At 46.6% G+C, this 17,295-nt stretch overlaps 1 protein-coding gene across 5 annotated transcripts in view; it reads left to right on the top strand.

The window, feature by feature from the left end:
* Nucleotides 1-17,295, top strand: part of Mical2 (microtubule associated monooxygenase, calponin and LIM domain containing 2) — a 186,097-nt gene that overhangs the window by 109,662 nt on the left and 59,140 nt on the right. For 4 of the 5 annotated variants that reach the window (XM_028767992.1, XM_028767994.1, XM_028767995.1 and 1 more), the window contains 3 exons: nucleotides 10,137-10,326; nucleotides 12,361-12,449; nucleotides 14,127-14,229. In XM_028767992.1, the coding sequence (XP_028623825.1) occupies nucleotides 10,137-10,326; nucleotides 12,361-12,449; nucleotides 14,127-14,229 (382 nt within the window). Of the gene's footprint in view, nucleotides 1-8,704; nucleotides 8,813-10,136; nucleotides 10,327-12,360; nucleotides 12,450-14,126; nucleotides 14,230-17,295 lie in introns of all 5 variants that reach the window. The other variant, XM_028767996.1, reaches the window with a different exon arrangement.

Consider the following 17,295-nt stretch of genomic DNA (forward strand, 5'->3'; position numbering starts at 1 on the left):
CCTAGGCACTGAGAAAAATAAAGAGGAGCTTTGGACCCCTTGTTATCGTTTGAACAGAGATGCCACCCCTGTCGTAAAAATAATCACACATATTATATGTGGAGTTGCTGATATGTAGCATGCCTGACCTAAGTGAACGACAGTTTGACACAATAAGCTTAATACAGTATTATTCATGAACTTTGTAAGATATATATTGGGCAAAATTATAGGAACAGAAAGAAGCCTGGAGACAGTTCTGAGGCCATGATGGGAGACCTGTGTGGAAGGTTCCACAGGGATAGTTTTCTAGACAGAGGTGTGGGGCTAGGGTGTGGTAGGAAGTAGTCAGTGTGTGTAAAAGTGAGCAGACACGGCTGACATGAAATGAGAGAATGGCAGAATGTCTGATGTCACCAGCTTTGGGGTGACAGTGTGTGAGGATGTGCAGAGGGTATCACACAGCACTGTCAGCATGAGTTTCATCCTCTGACTGGGCTACAGTGAGCTCCTGAAAGATCCACCCTATGTTCTCAGAGGATGACTTGAGTAGCAGTACAGAAGCTAGCCAGCTCAGAGGAAGAGAGATGGGGAGCTAGCTGTGACTCAGTAGAGAGTGAACTGTTCTGTGAACAAGAGTTAGTTTGGATCTAGGGCACATTTTTAACCTCCGGGATGAGCCAAACTGTTCCGCTGAGCTCATGGTCTGTTGTTGGCCTGTATCCTGCAGAGGTCAGCATGCAGGGCTGAATGCTCCCTGTCTGAAGCTCCCTGACTCCTGGTTTGCTTCTGTGCTTCTGAGCTGATGTACTTCCAGCTTCATGCTGTTCTCTTAGCAAAAAAACTCCAAGTTGCTCATTGTTTTGTAACTGGGAGTTTTGTTCCCACCAACACCCTGAACATCTGTAGGGAGATATGCATTGAAAAAATCTCCAAAGAAAGATGAAATCTTATTACCTGACCCCTTCCAGGTTTCCACACCCCCCACCATGGGAATAAAGCTCCCCCAAAGACCAGGAGGAGGTAACACAGACACCCTTGATTTCCAGTATTACTGAAAAGCAGTCACAGTCATGATATCAACACAGCTGCATCCTGGGCAACGTCAGCACGTCCATCAGCTGTTTGCTTTTAACCCCCTGGCCTATCAGGGCCTCTGCTCTCCCCACTTCCAGTGTAAAAGGGGATCCTGGCTCACATGGTGGTGAGCTGTGTGAGTGGAGACAGGCATTTTTGCCAGCACCATCAACAAGGTCTCAGGATAGACTTTCTACCAAGGGAGCTACTTCCTGCCATGGGAAACATCACCTCCACCCTTGATCTTGATGGAATGATGGGGTGAGGAGTGAAGTCATTGGCCACAGGCCAGGTAGTGGCTCCAGTAGTCAGACAGAGCCACCTTGATTCTCGCTGCTTTGCCACCCTTCTATTTCCTGAGCCCTTCAAAGCTAATCTTCTGATTTTCTTCTACCCTCAAGAAGTTCTCTCTACCTTCCAAGAGATGGCAGGAGATAGAACCTGGGTCTGACAGACTCTTGTCAATAGTAAGCTTATCCCTGTCACACCATCATAGAACCCCTTCCAAGGCCTTTCTTACCAGGCTCCTGGGCAGTTTTTAACCAAGATCTCTCACTAAGCTACTTAGTGAACCTTCATTCACTCAACAAGTATTTATTAAGCTCAGGTTGGATACTTCAGACTCTTGGCATATGTATCAATGAATCAGAGTTAAGTCCCTATAAAAAGGAGGCTGTGTTATAGTAGGAGGAAAAGCCAATATTAATGTGATGTATAAATAAGTTATATATGTCACAAGGTAAGATGATAATTAATTACTCTGGAAGATTCACAGCACTAGCAGGGGCCTAGTGTGCTGGAGACAAGGAACAGTATAAAGTAGAACGAGCAAGAAGGGCTGTCCTACATCTGTGAGAACTGAGCAGAGGCAGAAGCAGGTAAGAAAAGAAAGGTTCAAGGAAACTCCTGGGGTCCGTGGTTCTCAGTCCATAGTCTGATGATCTCTCTGAACCAGATGGAAATAGCTCTGTCAGGGGATAGCCCACAAACTCTACTCTGGCTCTGGTTGACTATGAGAGCTCACTTCCATAATAGCTCTGTCAGGGGATAGCCCACAAACCGTATGGCTCTGGCTAACTACTAGAGCCCACTTTATGTAAGCTGCATACCTGGGGATGGAGAGACTAAATGGGATTGCCTTTGAGATGGCCCTGACCCAGGAGCTTTGTCCCTTGTTTCTGTGGACTTGATCTCTGTCCTTTCATCTCCTAGACCAACCCCGGCCATCCATCATGAGATAGATGTGTAATTGGGATTTTTTTTTATTGTTTTTGGTTGGTTGGGTTTTTGTTGGTTTGTTGTTGTTGTTGTTGTTGTTATTGTAGGTTTGGTTTGATTTGGTTTGGTTTGGTTTTGGTTTGGTTTGGTTTGGTTTGGTTTGGTTTGGTTTGGTTTGAAACAGTTTCTCTGTGTACCCCCTGGCTACTCCCTCTGTAGAGCACACTGGCCTTGAACTCAGAGATCTGCCCGCCTCTGCCTCCCGAGTACTGGGATTAAAGGTGTGTGCCACCACTGCCCATAACTGGGACATTTTAACAACTTCCAGCTTGTTAATTACAGGCCAATGTACATTTCAAATGTAGCTAGGTATAAACTTGGGAGCTCTTAAAAGGAGCCACACTGGCACGGTGGGCAAGTGACCGAATCTCTCTGTGCTTCAGTTTCCCTCAATGTCCACATTCAAAGATTCCTGGGGTTCTCCTCACTATGAGTCCATGGTAGGCAGCTGGGGATGGAGTTGTGAAAATCTAGTTGCAAGCCTCTTGGATAGGATCTTGCTGGCCCTGCTCCCACCCAACCTTTCCCTCCTTCCAGGTTCCCCATCCTTAGTTCAAAACCAGGCTATGAATATGCAATATCTACCATCACCCTAGCCTCCTCTGAGAACAGATTTGGCTGCCCTTTACATCAGATGCTGACTTGTTGATAAACAGTCTCATTCCATCCTGATGGCATCTCTCCCAAGAAGAAAACCTGGAGCCGGATGCTTCTTCCCCTCAGATGAGGAAGTGCTCTGACTGCCCTTCCTCATTGTGAGGCTGCTACAGTTCACAGATGGTGGAGGAAGAAAAACCCCGAGCATCCAGGCTGGATCACTTTGTTAGGGGAGCAGGTTCGGTCAAACTTAGCCTGAGGATCACATATTACCCACAGAGATGCAGACATAAGTCACCATCTCCTAGAGATGTGGTCAAGGCTCTGCCTTCAGTCTGTGCCTGGCACCTTCTCATACGATGCCCTTTTGAAGTTCAGATAGGTCCTGTGTGCTTTTATTTAATAATCACAGTCTTGAGGCCTTCATTTGTACCACCCAGTGTCAAAATCTTGGACTGTAGGTTCCATGTCTTGTCTTGTGACCAGTGTCATTTTCTCCTTTGTCTCATCAAATCCCTGTCACCCATTCATTTTTTTCTTTGGAAAGGGGAAGCTAGTCAATTTGGTCCATAATTTGGCTGCTGGCCTTTGCCAGAGTTCTTACAAGAACAAGATAGTGGGGAATGATTTGACAGTAGGGCCAAGGATTGCTCCACTATGGTTTAGCCAGCTGACAGGGCCAGAAGAACAACGAGCCGCAAAAACCAAGCTTCCTCCACCCCTCGGGGGTCTGTGTTAAGACCAGATTTGCAGAGATTTTCATGTTAAAAAGAGATACCATTGGTGGACATGCTTTGGCTAGGCAATCTGTCTTGTGTTATCTGGTACAAGGACAGATCCCAAGGCCCCTTCCTCCACTCTTGGCATCTTCCCTTTGTCCCAGGGATGGGGTTAGGCAGCTCTGTGTGGGCTTCTGATACACACCAATCTAGAGGGGGTTAAATATACCAGTGCTGGTGTGTATTAGGGAAATAAGATATTATTAAGTAGGATAATCTGAGCTTAGAATCAGACTTGACTTTAAAGGTTCACTGTGTAACCTTAGACAATGTAACAGGCCTCTCTGAGCACTTGTTTCTTAGCCTATCAGAAAAATGCCTGAAGTGAGTAAATGTTCCTTTTCCTCATAGAAGACACATCTAGAAGAAAGCTCATTTACCTGAAATGCATATCTCTAAAATAGCAGTCATTTTAAGAGTTTCCATTTTCTGCCCTAGCCACTTAAGAACAAACGCCATCCTGGGTAATTTTAGAGTCCACAGGGCTTCAAGACTCACCTGTGAGTGCTAGATACATAAGACCAACTTTGCATGCCTGTCACCAGGGGTACAGTTAGGCAGATGAAGACTTCCTCTGTGCTCACAGCCCTCAAGGCTTGCCTCAGCTCTGAGCATGTCATTTTCAACATCCTCAAAAAAGGCAGTATTGGTAACTTGCCTTTTCCTTGCCTTGGGCAGAAAGACAAGGAACCAAGTCCAATAGCTTGTTCTGTGGTTTTCTTATCTAGGAGTTCCTCCGTGGGGGATTCCTTGCCCCCTAGGACACAGGAAGCTATTCAGGTTCTGCTGATTGAACCTTTCCCTTCTCTCAAGCCCTCAGCTCAAAATCCCTGGAAGTTTGATTCTTGTTCCCCAACTGCCTTGTGTGGGCTTGCTTGATGCTCAGAACATGCTAGCTGGGCATAGATGGCTCCTCTCCAGAGAAGCACAGCCTGGGCACCTGCTGTGTTAGCTGAGTTTTGGGCCCAAGATGGGGAAGTCCCACTGTTTAGCCTCAAAAGGTCCTTGCATCCTCCTCCATTAGAGAGATGGCCAAGACAGGACAGCTGACATCAGAGATACAGACTTGAGGAGTAGCTGAGTTAGCCAGGTCCAGTGTGAGAAAGACGCTCACATCTGGATAGAGACCTGATCTGGAGCCGGTCACAGAACTGTGTGAAGACTGTCTCTTGATGGAAGGCCAGTCACCCCTATAGGCTCTGGCATCAATGCTTGTGACAATATCTGTATCGCCGTGTTTGAATCAAGAGTGTCTCAGGGAGGACAAAGCCACATCTTGTTTGTGGAGAGAGAGAGAGAGAGAGAGAGAGAGAGAGAGAGAGAGAGAGACTAAAAGCCAAAACTCCAGACGTACTCCAGTATCACTTACTACCTGCTGAGGACTTCCATGTGGCTAGCAACAGTGAGGCGCCACCCAAATTCATTTGTTGGTATTGTGTCGTGTCCGTGTGTGTCCGTGTGTGTGTGTGTGTGTGTGTGTATGAATGTGTGCTGTGTGTCCGTGTGTGTGTGTGGTGTGTGTATATGAATGTGTGCTGTGTGTCCGTGTGTGTGTGTGTGATGTGTGTGTGTGTGTATATGAATGTGTGCTGTGTGTCCATGTGTGTGTGTGGTGTGTGTGTGTGTGTGTGTGTGTGTGTGTATGAATGTGTGCTGTGTGTGGGTGCCTGTAGAAAAAGGCATTGGATTCCCTGAATCTGGAGCTACAGGTGGTTGTGAGTCACCCAATGTGGGTACTGGGAACTAAACTTGGGTCCTCTGAAAGAGTAAGGCACTCAACCTCAAAGCCACCTCTCCATCCCCTACTCAGGGTCTTTCAGGATGCTTCCACAACCCTGTAAGATTGGGAGTGTCTCCTCATTTCACAGTTGGGGAAACTAAGGTTCTCAGAAGAGAAATAAAATATATGTGAGGTTAGTCAAAGGTCATGTGAGATGATGCCCTGCCCCAAATACCCAACTTTCTGTAACTCAGTCTAACGAATTCACTAAAAAATGGTTTGAATTCAAAAGGAATAGCGAATAGTAAAAAAAATATTCAAATTCTTGAAAATTATAAGACTATTGAAAGTTATGTAAGCACTGCAAAAACGGTCCCAGCATAGTCTAAAATTGCTAAATTTTAATGTTTTTTTGTTAAATCATCAGATTGTCCAGTTTCACATTTAAATAAATTCTTCCAGGACAGATCACCAGTATTCCCCTCATCCAACCCCCACCCCCACAAACACATGTGGCTTGCTATTCAGTGTATGTGAATTTTCTAAGAATGTGTGGCTCTTATGCTGTGTTTACCCCCATGATGAATTCTCTTGAAGTCTCTGCACAAGCTATGCATTTCATCCTTTCTCAGGAGACAGGCCACCTGGTAACTCCCTAGCTGGTGAAAACTAGGCAGAGACTGGGTTATAGTCTCCTCTCACAGAGCCAAGGTAGTCTTCTCCTGTCAAGAAACAGAGAGAAGGAGCTAGAGAGATGGCTCAGTTAAGAGGGCCTAGGTTCAGTTCTTAATACCCTGGCGGCTCACAACCATCTATAACTCCAATTCCAGGGCATCTGATACCCTCTTCTGGCCTCCAAGAGCACCAGGCATGTACACGGTACACATATGTACATGCAAGCAAACCCTCATACACATAAAATAAATATAAAATGATTTTTAGAAGGTAGATAACCCCCAATCTTCAGAGTAATGCTCACTTTCATGCTGGCCCTGACTAGCTTTCAAGAGCCCTCTCATTCTTTGAGGCAAGTCTCCATCCTTTGAGTTCCTAGCAACCTCTGTAAGTCCCTTTTATGGCTCAGTGACCTGGGATGGTTCCCAGCAGGTGGGAAGGACAGACTGGAGGGGAGACCCACAGCCCACTTAGCTCCTAATGAAAAGCCTGGGTGTGGTCTTCATTTTGAACATTACTCTCTCCCAGCTGCCAGGTGACATGCACAGCTGATTAGAACCACCTGAATAGGCTGTGACTATCCCAGTGTGTTTGGGGGACACTCCCAGCACCCTCAAAGTCCTCTGCAAGCTTCAGTGATTTTCCCTAAGACGGGATTGCTTAGAAGTTCAGTGGCATAAAGTGCTTATTAGCTAAGTAGTTAATGAGGTCTCATTAGAGACTTGGATTTCTAGCCTCAGACAAGACAGGCTGAATCTCGGCTCCATCGGGAGGCAGGCACAGTCTGTGGGTATTGCAGCACCCCTCGCCTCCTTTCTGGGAGAGTGATATGGAGCCAGTTCACATCACAGGAGGCTGGGTGTGCAGTACTCAGGGGGGAAAGCTAGCCTCCCTACCCTCTTTATTTTTCAAGCAAACCTTGTGTTCTGCCTCTCTATCTAAGGGGCAGAGTTGGGAGTCCTACCTGGGGATGGAACATCAGACAAACAATGGCTTATTGTTTGGAGCCAACACACCTGAACCTTCCTAGAAGAAGAAGCCAGGTTTCTTGGCTTGTGCAGGTTCCTAAAAGTAGTAAGAGACTATGTCAAAGCAAAATTCTTAGTTTTCCCAGGCTAGACCTGTGGGCAGGGGTGGGGTGGGGCAGGGAAGTGCCTGGCCTGACAGCTTCTGCTTGCAGGTCAAGTCATGGAGGCTTTATACAGGCTCCTCAGAGACTCCAAGTGACATTAGACATATCAGAAACCTTGTCCACCACCAGCTTGAAGCCATGTTCCTTATAGTCCCCCACCCCTCAAACACACACAAACCCTTCTCATATTGAGTGACTATCCCAAACTGCTCTCAATGGTATAGCTTCTAGAATGACCAAAGGGGTGAGGGTCTCTGTTGTCTTCTCTTCTTCCTTTCTATTCACCCCATGATCCCTGCTTTGTCAGGGATCTGAAAAGTTAGCTTTGGATGCTGGGATATGGTAGCTCTGCTCCAGGAGCTGGGGGGTCCATGCTTTGTTGTAGTTCCTGAACTTCCTGCCTTGTTCTCAAATCTGGTAGCAACCAGATTAGACATGGCTTCCAAGAACAGGCTTGGGTTTGGATGGAAGGCAATTGTTTTCTCACATAAGACTCATTACTTGAGGCAACTTTTACCAGAATCTTGGAAGTCTAAATGGCTACTAGTTCTAGCCACTCCTCTCAGAGGTTGAATTTGAAAGGCAGCAAGGTCTTGAGGCATCCCTCAAGAGCCTGGGGATCTCAAACAGTACTTCTGGCCTCTTGGCTATGCATTATTCACCTCCAGACAATGCCTTCTCAGTGTGGTCTGTCAGAGCTGCTTGGGAAGTGGAGTTAGCTGGGCCTGGATGTGGGATTATTCCATCCCCTGTTTGAGCTGTTCAATGATGTTGGTCTGTAGCCATCCCTCCAAGAGAGCTGTCTTCCTGGATGCTGCAGTTGGCTACTGAGCAGATTATGGGGCAGGGCTCTAGCTCCACTCCAGACTGGTTCTAAGGTGTGGCACAAAGCAAGGGTCTTCCAGACTTGGTTTATTCATTAGGAAAATGTAGATTGTTGCATCTTGAGGGGGAAAAAAACAGACCCATTAACCACAAACACCATCCTCCAACCCCTGGCTATAGTTCCATTGTCTATAGTTTTGTTGTAGGTTTTGTTTGTTTGTTTTGCTTTGTTTTGTTTTTCTGAGTTGGGGATAGGACCTCATTCTATAGTCCAGATTGTACTATGTCATCAGGCTGGCCTCAAATTCACAGCAATTCTCCTGCCTCGGCTTCCTGAGTGTTGGGAATCCAGGCATGTGTCACTGTGACCTGGCTCTATCTCTGTGATTTGACATCCCTGTATAACTCAGAGGAAGGGAAATAGACATTTTATTCCTTTTGCTCCCACCAGCTTTTGGCTTCTTTCCTTCTGTCCATTTCTGTAACTCTGGCATCTGATGGTCTGGTTTACCTCTGGAGTCTCTGGGGTTCCACTTTCCTATGGGCAGGAAACCTTTACCACCTTGCCCTATGTTCCTGCCCGGTGCTAACCGCCTTTCCTTTTATCTGTTTCCTTGCCTCCTCACCTCTGCTCTTGGCTAGCTGACAGTAGGGAAAGTATCCAGCGGAATAGGGGCTGCAGCTGAAGTTCTGGTCAATCTGTACTTGAATGATCACAGACCTAAGACACAGGCCACCTCTCCAGACCTGGTAAGGAAATGAATGCACTGTCAGCCTCCACCTGAAGATACTTGCCCAGCCTCCCTGGGCAAGAGTATGGGAAGACTGAAAGGGAACCATTCTCAGGGCAACAAAGGAGTCTTGAAAGTCAGAGGTTGGGGGAAGCCACATTTCCTCAAGGACTAACTTCACTTGGGTCCTTGTGGTTGATTTTCCAAGCGAGGCATGTACCCTGCTATCCATGGCTTTCAGAATCCTTCCAGCACCCGGTTCTGCAGGGATGTTGGACAAGTCCCTCCCTTCAGTGTTTAGTGTCAACCTAAGCAGACCTGGGAACTGAGACATGAGTAGCAGGGTGAGTGTGTCTTCCCTCTGGCTCTCTCCCTCCTCGATCTAGGTGGCATACTGCCATCAGCAACACTGGGCACTTACTGTTGCTTTGCTCTCCTTGAGGCAGGGGTGGGGTGAAGGGGGACTGACCTGGCAGCTGCTGCTTGCAAGTCAAGTCATGGAGGTTTTGCACAGGCTGAGGAGGCCTAGCACCAGTCTGCTCCAACCCTTTCCTCCCTCAGTGCAAGAAAGGAGGGAACTATAAGACATAAACACCCCTTTTCTGCACTCTTCTGAATAGATTTGAGATCACACCCAGTCCTTTCTTGATCCCCATCACTGCAGGGGGCAAAGGCATATAGCACATATGTCTTGGCTTCTTTTCCTGTTGCTGTGATGAAGTATCCTGACAAACATGGCTTCGGGAGGCAGAGAGGGGGATGAAGTTATATAGTTCACAATTCAAGACACAGTCAAGCAGGAACTTGAAACAGCTGGACATGCTGCATCCACAATCAGGAAATCGAGAGAGATCAACTCAAGCTTACTGCTGTTCTGTTTATATGGTCTGAGCTCCTAGCCAGAGAATGGTACCACTCACAGTGGGTTGTTCTTCCCACTTGGTAACTAATCAAGGTAATCCACCACAAGCATACAGAAAGGCCCATCTCCCAGTTAATGCTAGAGTCTATCAAGTGGACAACTAGCCCTGACTGTCACACATCACCACTGTAGTGCCCAGTGACATTTGTGCTCTAGGACTCAAGAATGCAACAGTAGGTAGATGTATTCGGGCAAGATGTTCACTCATTTAGATCAGCCCGGGAAGAGGCCCTGCAGGACTGAGGCTGTGTGGGGAGGGTCTTACTGTGCCATGCTCGTCTTTGTTCTTCTTTGTAGTGACATAAACTGCAGCCAAGAGCCCAGAAGTCCCTGTGATTTGATTAAGAATTTCAACAAGCCCAGGCCTGTCCTTTGAAAACTTCTTCAGCCCCAGCACTTTTCTCTCTTCTCTTGCCCGCAGGAATCCCTTCGAAAGGCGGCATTCCCCCTGAGCCTGGGTGGCAGGGACACCTGCTACTTCTGTAAGAAGCGTGTGTACGTGATGGAACGGCTGAGCGCCGAGGGCCACTTTTTCCACCGCGAGTGCTTCCGATGCAGCGTCTGCATGGCCACCCTGCGCCTGGCTGCCTATGCCTTTGACTGCGATGAAGGTAACCCTGGGAGCCAGGAAAGCACTGGCCTCTGGCCTTGGTCTCAGATGTGACCTTGTTCTGAAGGAAGGCTCTAGGACACCCAACACTTACCAACAGGAATGATGCTTAGGAAAAGTGGGAGATGCTACCATGGAGAACAGAAGCCTTTGACACCTACAGTGCACCAGACACACCTACTGTCTGCTGAGGGCTCTAACTATCTCATTCAGCCCTGCCACTGCCCATGGCACCTTTGAGGCCAAGATATTCAAACCTGGTAAATCATGTGACATGCTCAGCATCAATGGTGTAATAAGAACTTCGTAGATGATGGTCTACTAATAAAGTAGGCGGGGCTGGGAGATTGCTCCATAAAGTTAAGTGCTTATCTTGCAACCATGAGGGCTTGAGTCCAGTCCCCAGAACCCATGGGTGTTTGTTTGTTTGTTTGTTTGTTTAAATGGGGCGAGGTGTGGTGGTGCACACCTTTAATCTCAGTACTGGAGAGGCAAAGTTAGGTTGGTCTTTCAAGTTTGAGGCCAGCCTAGGTTACATAGTGAGATACTGTCTCAAAACAACAAAACCAGGTAAATGGGACCTGAAGAACTATAGCTGAGGTTATGATCCAATCTACACACACACACACACATAACTACCCACTCACATACGTGTACCTACCTGTACATATACACAAAATATGAATTATAAAATTGGCCTTAATATTTGCACCTCTTTGGGTAACTGGCCTACCAGAGCTCGTCAGCAAAGAATTATAATCACTGTACAGAGAGATCACTTTTTTAAAGATTTTATTTATTTATTTTATGTGTATGAGTGTTCTTTCTTCATGTACACATGTGTGCCAGAAGAGGACATCAGATCCTATTGCAGGTGGTTGTGAGCTACCATGTGGTTGCTGGGAATTGAACACAGGACCTCTAGTAGAACAGCCAATGATGAGCCATCTCTCCAGCCCTGAAAGATCACTTTCAATCCTTCAGCCTTTGATTTTATACTGTCATATAGAATGTAGGACAATATGAAACAGTGCTTCTAATTACATGCCTTAAAACTATCTTACCATGGAGAGGTGGTGGCACATGCCTTTCATCCTAGCACTCAGAAGGCAGAGGCAGAGGCAGGTAGATCTCTGAGTTCAAGGAGACCCTGGTCTATAGAGTGAGCCCCAGGATAGCCAAGGATACACAGAGAGTCTCAAAACAAACAAACAAAACAACAACAACAAAAAACAATCAAACAAGCAAACAAAAAACCTATTCTTCCTGGAGTGAATTCAGACAGTAGCACCTACTCACCACATAACTTGGGGCTGTTAAAGTCTTGGTCCTTCAGCTTCCTCGTGTGCAAAATGAGGATAATGATAGGACCAGTATGAACATTGTACACTAGTGATCCCAGCACTCAAGAGGCAGAGACAGTAAGATTCTGAGTTCCAGACAAGCTGGTGCCTATATAGAGACTCTGCCTCAGAACAAAATGAAGAAATAACAGTTTTAGCTCATAAGGATGCAGGGGTTGATGAGTTAAGTTTTATGAAATATATATTAGGTTTGTCTATTATTATTATTATTACCATCACCATTGTTACTATTGTAGAAGTAGGCAGCAAGGCTTTTCTAGAAGCTACCCAGTGATCCTGAGCAGTGCCATTTTACCCAGCATGCACTGTGCCTGAGTCTTTTCTCTCATCCCTGGCTGGTTGTCCTGACCCTCAAGATTCCAGAAATACTGAGGGTCTGATACTTGAGAAGCTACCTATTTATCTTCCTGACAACTGACCTTGAGAAAAAAATCTGACTTCTGTTTGGATCATGAGTTACCTGGCACTTTTAGCCTACTCAGGGATTTCCCCATTGCCAGCTCTGTCTATCTTGAAGTCACTTTAGGGCAGGTGGATAAGACCCTGTTCATGTCTGAACTGTGCTGGACCTACTTCCATGGCTGTTGTATTCTGTCTGGACAAGGATGAACATTTGTTCCAATGGTTCTGTCTACAGAGAAAATCTGCATGTGATGTGTCTTTTCTCACAGGCAAATTTTACTGCAAGCCCCATTTTGTTCACTGCAAAACCAGCAGCAAACAGCGGAAGAGACGGGCAGAGCTGAATCAGCAAAGAGAGGTACGATGGTCTCAACAGTGCTGAGAGGGCAGGAGGCGGTCCCTCCCCCTTGATGAGGTCTCTAAAGACAACCTCAGAGTTAGACAGACTTCTCTAGCCCCAGAGGGACAGAGACTGCTCCCAAACAAATAATAGTCCCCTGTTTCCCTTCTAGAATGTTCTGGTTTTTCTTAATCTCTTCAGCAGTCCTGTTTCAGACAACAGCTCTTGGATATGTAGCTGGCTTCCTCAGAGAAGTCAAGAAATGCTTGCTCATGGGTCAAGACTAGGCTGTAGGCTGAACTGTACCCAGGAGCCACAGGGTACTGCTTACATGAGGAAGGACAGGTACTGATGGTTTGTGGTAGCTCCCCCCTCTGGCGGCTCTCGGGAATACCTTCTCTCCAGTTTGATGAATCACCTAGCACCAGTAGAAACTCATAACTTGAGCTTTCCTAATGATACAGTCCTAGGCTCATATAGGAAAATGAGAAAGTAAATAAAACTAAAGTCAGTGAAATTACCCATGACTACTTACCTTGGGAAAACTCCAGTTGACCTAATGGTAATTGTTCAAGACTACTGGCATTGGAAAACCTGACATTTTACTGTCTCTCCTCCCAGATGTTTGCCTGTGTGAATAGATCCCACCTCTACAGCTTTCTAGGCTCCCCCTCCTCCTCCTCCTCCTCTTCCTCTTCCTCCTCCTTCTTCTTCTTCACTGAAAGTATATCAAGAACAGGTTTCCATGATACTGAGACTCTTCTTTTTTCATTGTTTTCCATTTAGTCTATATGGGTTTTCTACCTATATATCTGTGGACCACATGTGTGCCTGGTGCCCATGGAGGCCAAAAGAGGGTGTCTGATCCCAGGGACTGGGGTTACAGATGTTGTGAGCCATCATGAGGGTGCCAGGAATCAAACCCAGGTGCTCTGGAAGAACAGCCCGTGTTTTTAACCACTGAGCCATCTCTCCAGCTCCTATGTAATCTGAGCACTTGGTAGACTGAAGTGGAAGCATTTGAATTTGAAGCCAGTCTATATGAACTTTAAGACCTGACTAAGCAACTTAGCCACACTCTAACTCAACGAGGGGTGAGGGTGTGACAGGGAAGGAATTAGAGAGCAGAAATAGGGAGCTGACAGTTGAAGAGTAAAACTTTTGTTTTAAATTGAGACAGGATCTAACTGTGTAACCCTGACTGGCCTGGAACTCAATAGCTAGCCCCTGGCTGGCCTCAGAGTCACTGAGATCCACTTGCCTCTGCCTCCCAAATGCTGTGATGAAAGGCGTGTGCCACCACGCCTTGCTAGGGAATATAATTTCTAATGCTATTAAAAGATTGTATTTTACATATGGTCAGTAATCTATTTCAGTAGTTCCATCCTGTTGAGCTTTTATGCCATTTAATAATTTATCTTGCAAAGATTTCTACAATGAGTATATTTGCATACAAATCTTAATCCCTATTTATAATTCTTTGTGTGCTATAAATCAGTACAAGTAGTACGTGCAAGTCAACGGGCATGCATATTTTGAAGGCTAGTGAATGGAACGGTGAGCTTGCCCCCCCCCCCTAAAAACAAGTTGTGCCCATATTCAACACCAAGAACAGGAGCTCAGTGTGCTTTGCTGGAGGCAGCCTCCCGAGACTGACTCACCGACTAAATGCCCTTGCTTTGCTGTCTTCCTCAGGAGGAAGGAACATGGCAGGAGCAGGAAGCACCTCGGAGAGATGTTCCCACGGAAAGCTCTTGTGCAGTGGCGGCCATCAGCACGCCAGAAGGCAGCCCCCCAGGTATCTCCACCTCCTTCTTTAGGAAGGCACTCAGCTGGCCTCTCAGGCTGACAAGAGGCCTGCTCAACCTGCCCCAGAGCCTGCTTAGATGGATGCAGGGACTCCTGCAGGCTGCCAGCCACCATGTGAGGGACAATGCTCACAACTACTGCTTCATGTTTGAGCTCCTGAGCCTGGGGCTGCTGCTGCTCTGGGCTTTCTACGAGGTCCTGGCTGCCATGTACAGGGAATCCGAGGAATCCCTGGAGAACATCCGCAGCTGGCTGCTCAGGTTTAGCCCAGTGAAGCTGCAGTGAGGTGCATGCTGCCCCACAGTGCCCTAACATTTCCAAGTGTAGACTGCAATGTTTGTAGTTTGTTCAGGCTCTGACCAGCATCTGTAACCAATTAGCTCCAAGCCAAAGAGTCCCACATGGGCCACTTCCACCTGACTTTGACAGGGTTGAGCATCTATTCATGGTGCTAGGGCCAGGGACAACATGAAGGATTTTTTTATGTGTTTGTTTTTTAATAACTTTTTGTTGTTGTTTTTTCTTTTTTGTTTTCAAACCAAAACGAGCCATATTTCTGGGTTTACATTTCAATTTTTAACTTTTCATAAGCCAAAAAGAAAGCACTATTTTTCTACAAGTATCAATATTTCTATATTTCAACTGTTATCACCAGTTTTACAAGGCCCTTGGACTTGGCAGTGAGTTGAGATTTATTGCTGCCAGCAAAGTTAATGAGCTGAGACTAGAGTCACAAAAGAGAGGGTACCATCATGTGACCAATGCCTTTTGATTTATGTATCTAGATGACACCTGGTCACAGTGGGTGTTGAGTTTGTTTGTTTCAAAAACTCAGATATATAAAAACATAATGAGGTTGTCAGAAGTAAGCACAGGGGTAGAATAAACCAAAATTGATCAAAGCACACAGCAGGGTGTCAGTGCTATCTGTCCTCAGGGTAGGAGAGAGGTACCTTGCTCATGCTTTTTGAAATCAAAAAGTAGCTTAGAGGCTTTCCCTCTTGCCCACCAAATCACTGCCAATGACATAGAACCACAGAGTTGCCACACTGCAAACAGACATTTTCCTCCCCACTAATGGGTACTGCAGTGAAAGCCAGTTGGCGCTTGACCCTGAGTAGCGCTATGTCAGGCTGATGCAATGCTGAGGACAAACTATTTCAGATGGCATCATTTTCACCCCTGTTCAGTCCCCAACCCAGGCTGTAGACTGAGCCAAAGCCCTTCAGGTCAGCTGTGGTTCAACTGTCTCTCCCTTATGTTCTTTGAACCAGGCACTTGCTGGCTTCTGGGAAGCATGGCCCTGGTCAGTGCTGGTGGCATCCTGGATGCTTAGTCACATGGCTACCATGTGTGTTTCATCAATATAGTCAGAAACCCTTTCCCAGTGCCCCAGAAAAATAATAGTGTCTGGTCATCCGGTAACTCCAAGCCCATAGTGTTTTCTGCTCTGGAAAGAGCCTTCAGCTGTCCCCACCCCTCTCTGTGATGCTCAGCTTCAGCAGCAGGTTGAGCGACTGGAGGGCTGATAATGGCCTTCTAGGTACTTCACGTGTCTACAGTCACTGGGTACAAGACAGCTATTTAGAGCTGCTACCACTAACTTGCACTCTCAAGATTAGGAAGGTCTGGTTAAAGACAAGGCATCTTGAAAACTTTGACATAAGCTTTCTGTAGGGTGGGGAAAGAAGGGTTCCTTTCTAGACTCTGCCCAGAGTCATGGGAAAGACAGGCATGACTGTGACCAAGTCTGTGGGAGCCAGCACCTCTGACCTCATGGGAACTGTCACCAGTGTGGTGACGTACACTGTACGTGCCCCAAGTATAGCTGGGGTGTTAATGGTCACGCATGGTGGGAGGAGCCCTGGAGTCCTATTATGTTTCATTATGTCACATGAATTCTTGAGGTCATATTATAGTGATTTTTCTCTAGCCCAGGGTGGGCTGGGATACTTTGTGGAATGCTCTGGGAAGCTAGAGTGAACTCGCCAAAAAAAAAAAAAGAAAAAAAATCTCATTTATAGCCATACAGAGGCTGGTTTGAATTACTCGGGTAGACAGGGTGTGTCTGAAGCAGGGCTGAGACATCTGTGTATTCTGAGACCTTGAACCTTCCTGGTGGGCAATAGCAGGGGCAGGTCCTGGGAGACAGATACTCTAGAGATGAGTTTGCCTCGAGGATGAGTATGAGACCCCAGAGTAAACTGGAGACAGAGGGGCTCGTGGGGGGCAGAAGGTCCTGGGAACATTTGCAGACAAGAGTGAAGTTCTGTTACTATACAGACCCTGTGCATCCACTCTTTGAAATGAATAGCTGGCCACCACCAGGAAGATTTGTCCCTCCTAAGCAGGCAGTCCTTTGTGAGGGACAGTGGTTGCTCTGTTCCCCACTTCCAGGTTCTTTCCTTCTGTGATGTGGATTTGTTTTAGGCTCTCGCTAAGTCCTCCTTTTGTGTCTTTCTCTTTCCAATCTCACTTTGCGGCCGCCAGTACAGTTCAGCCTTCCAGTCCTACACCCACTTCTTGGCTGACACTTCTGCTCTAAGGTGACTGATTTTCTTGGCAATTTTCAGAGAGAGGTACTAACCCCTAACCCGCTTTCTGCGCCCCATCCTCTGCGTCGGTGGTACTGGTTGTGCTAACTGTGAGTGTCTTGCCTACTAACAGACTCCCTAGAGGCATGAATGGGAACAGCATGGGGCGGGGTCAGCTTGAAAGCCACGTTCTGCATCCCCTTCTTTGGAGCCCAGCCAGCAGCCTGGGTCCACAACAAGTGCATGCCCCATGCCCCTTCTCCTCCGGACCATGGGCTGGCTTCTTTGCATGTTTTCTCAGTTGCACTTTCAAAACCTTTTGTCTTCTTGGGAAGGTTCACCATGATTGTGAGACAATACTGAGGGCTCTTGTCACCTTTGAAAACATTTCTACTTAGTAACCTCAGAAAAAAGACATGTCTAGGAATATCTTCTTCAACCCATTCTAATACAAAGATTACTAATGCCTTTGATTGGGACCATAAGTAACTCAGTTTGGTGAGGTTTTAAAAGTATACTTT

This window comes from Grammomys surdaster, unplaced genomic scaffold, assembly GCF_004785775.1.
Source record: "Grammomys surdaster isolate TR1022 unplaced genomic scaffold, NIH_TR_1.0 184, whole genome shotgun sequence".
Lineage (NCBI taxonomy): Eukaryota > Metazoa > Chordata > Mammalia > Rodentia > Muridae > Grammomys > Grammomys surdaster.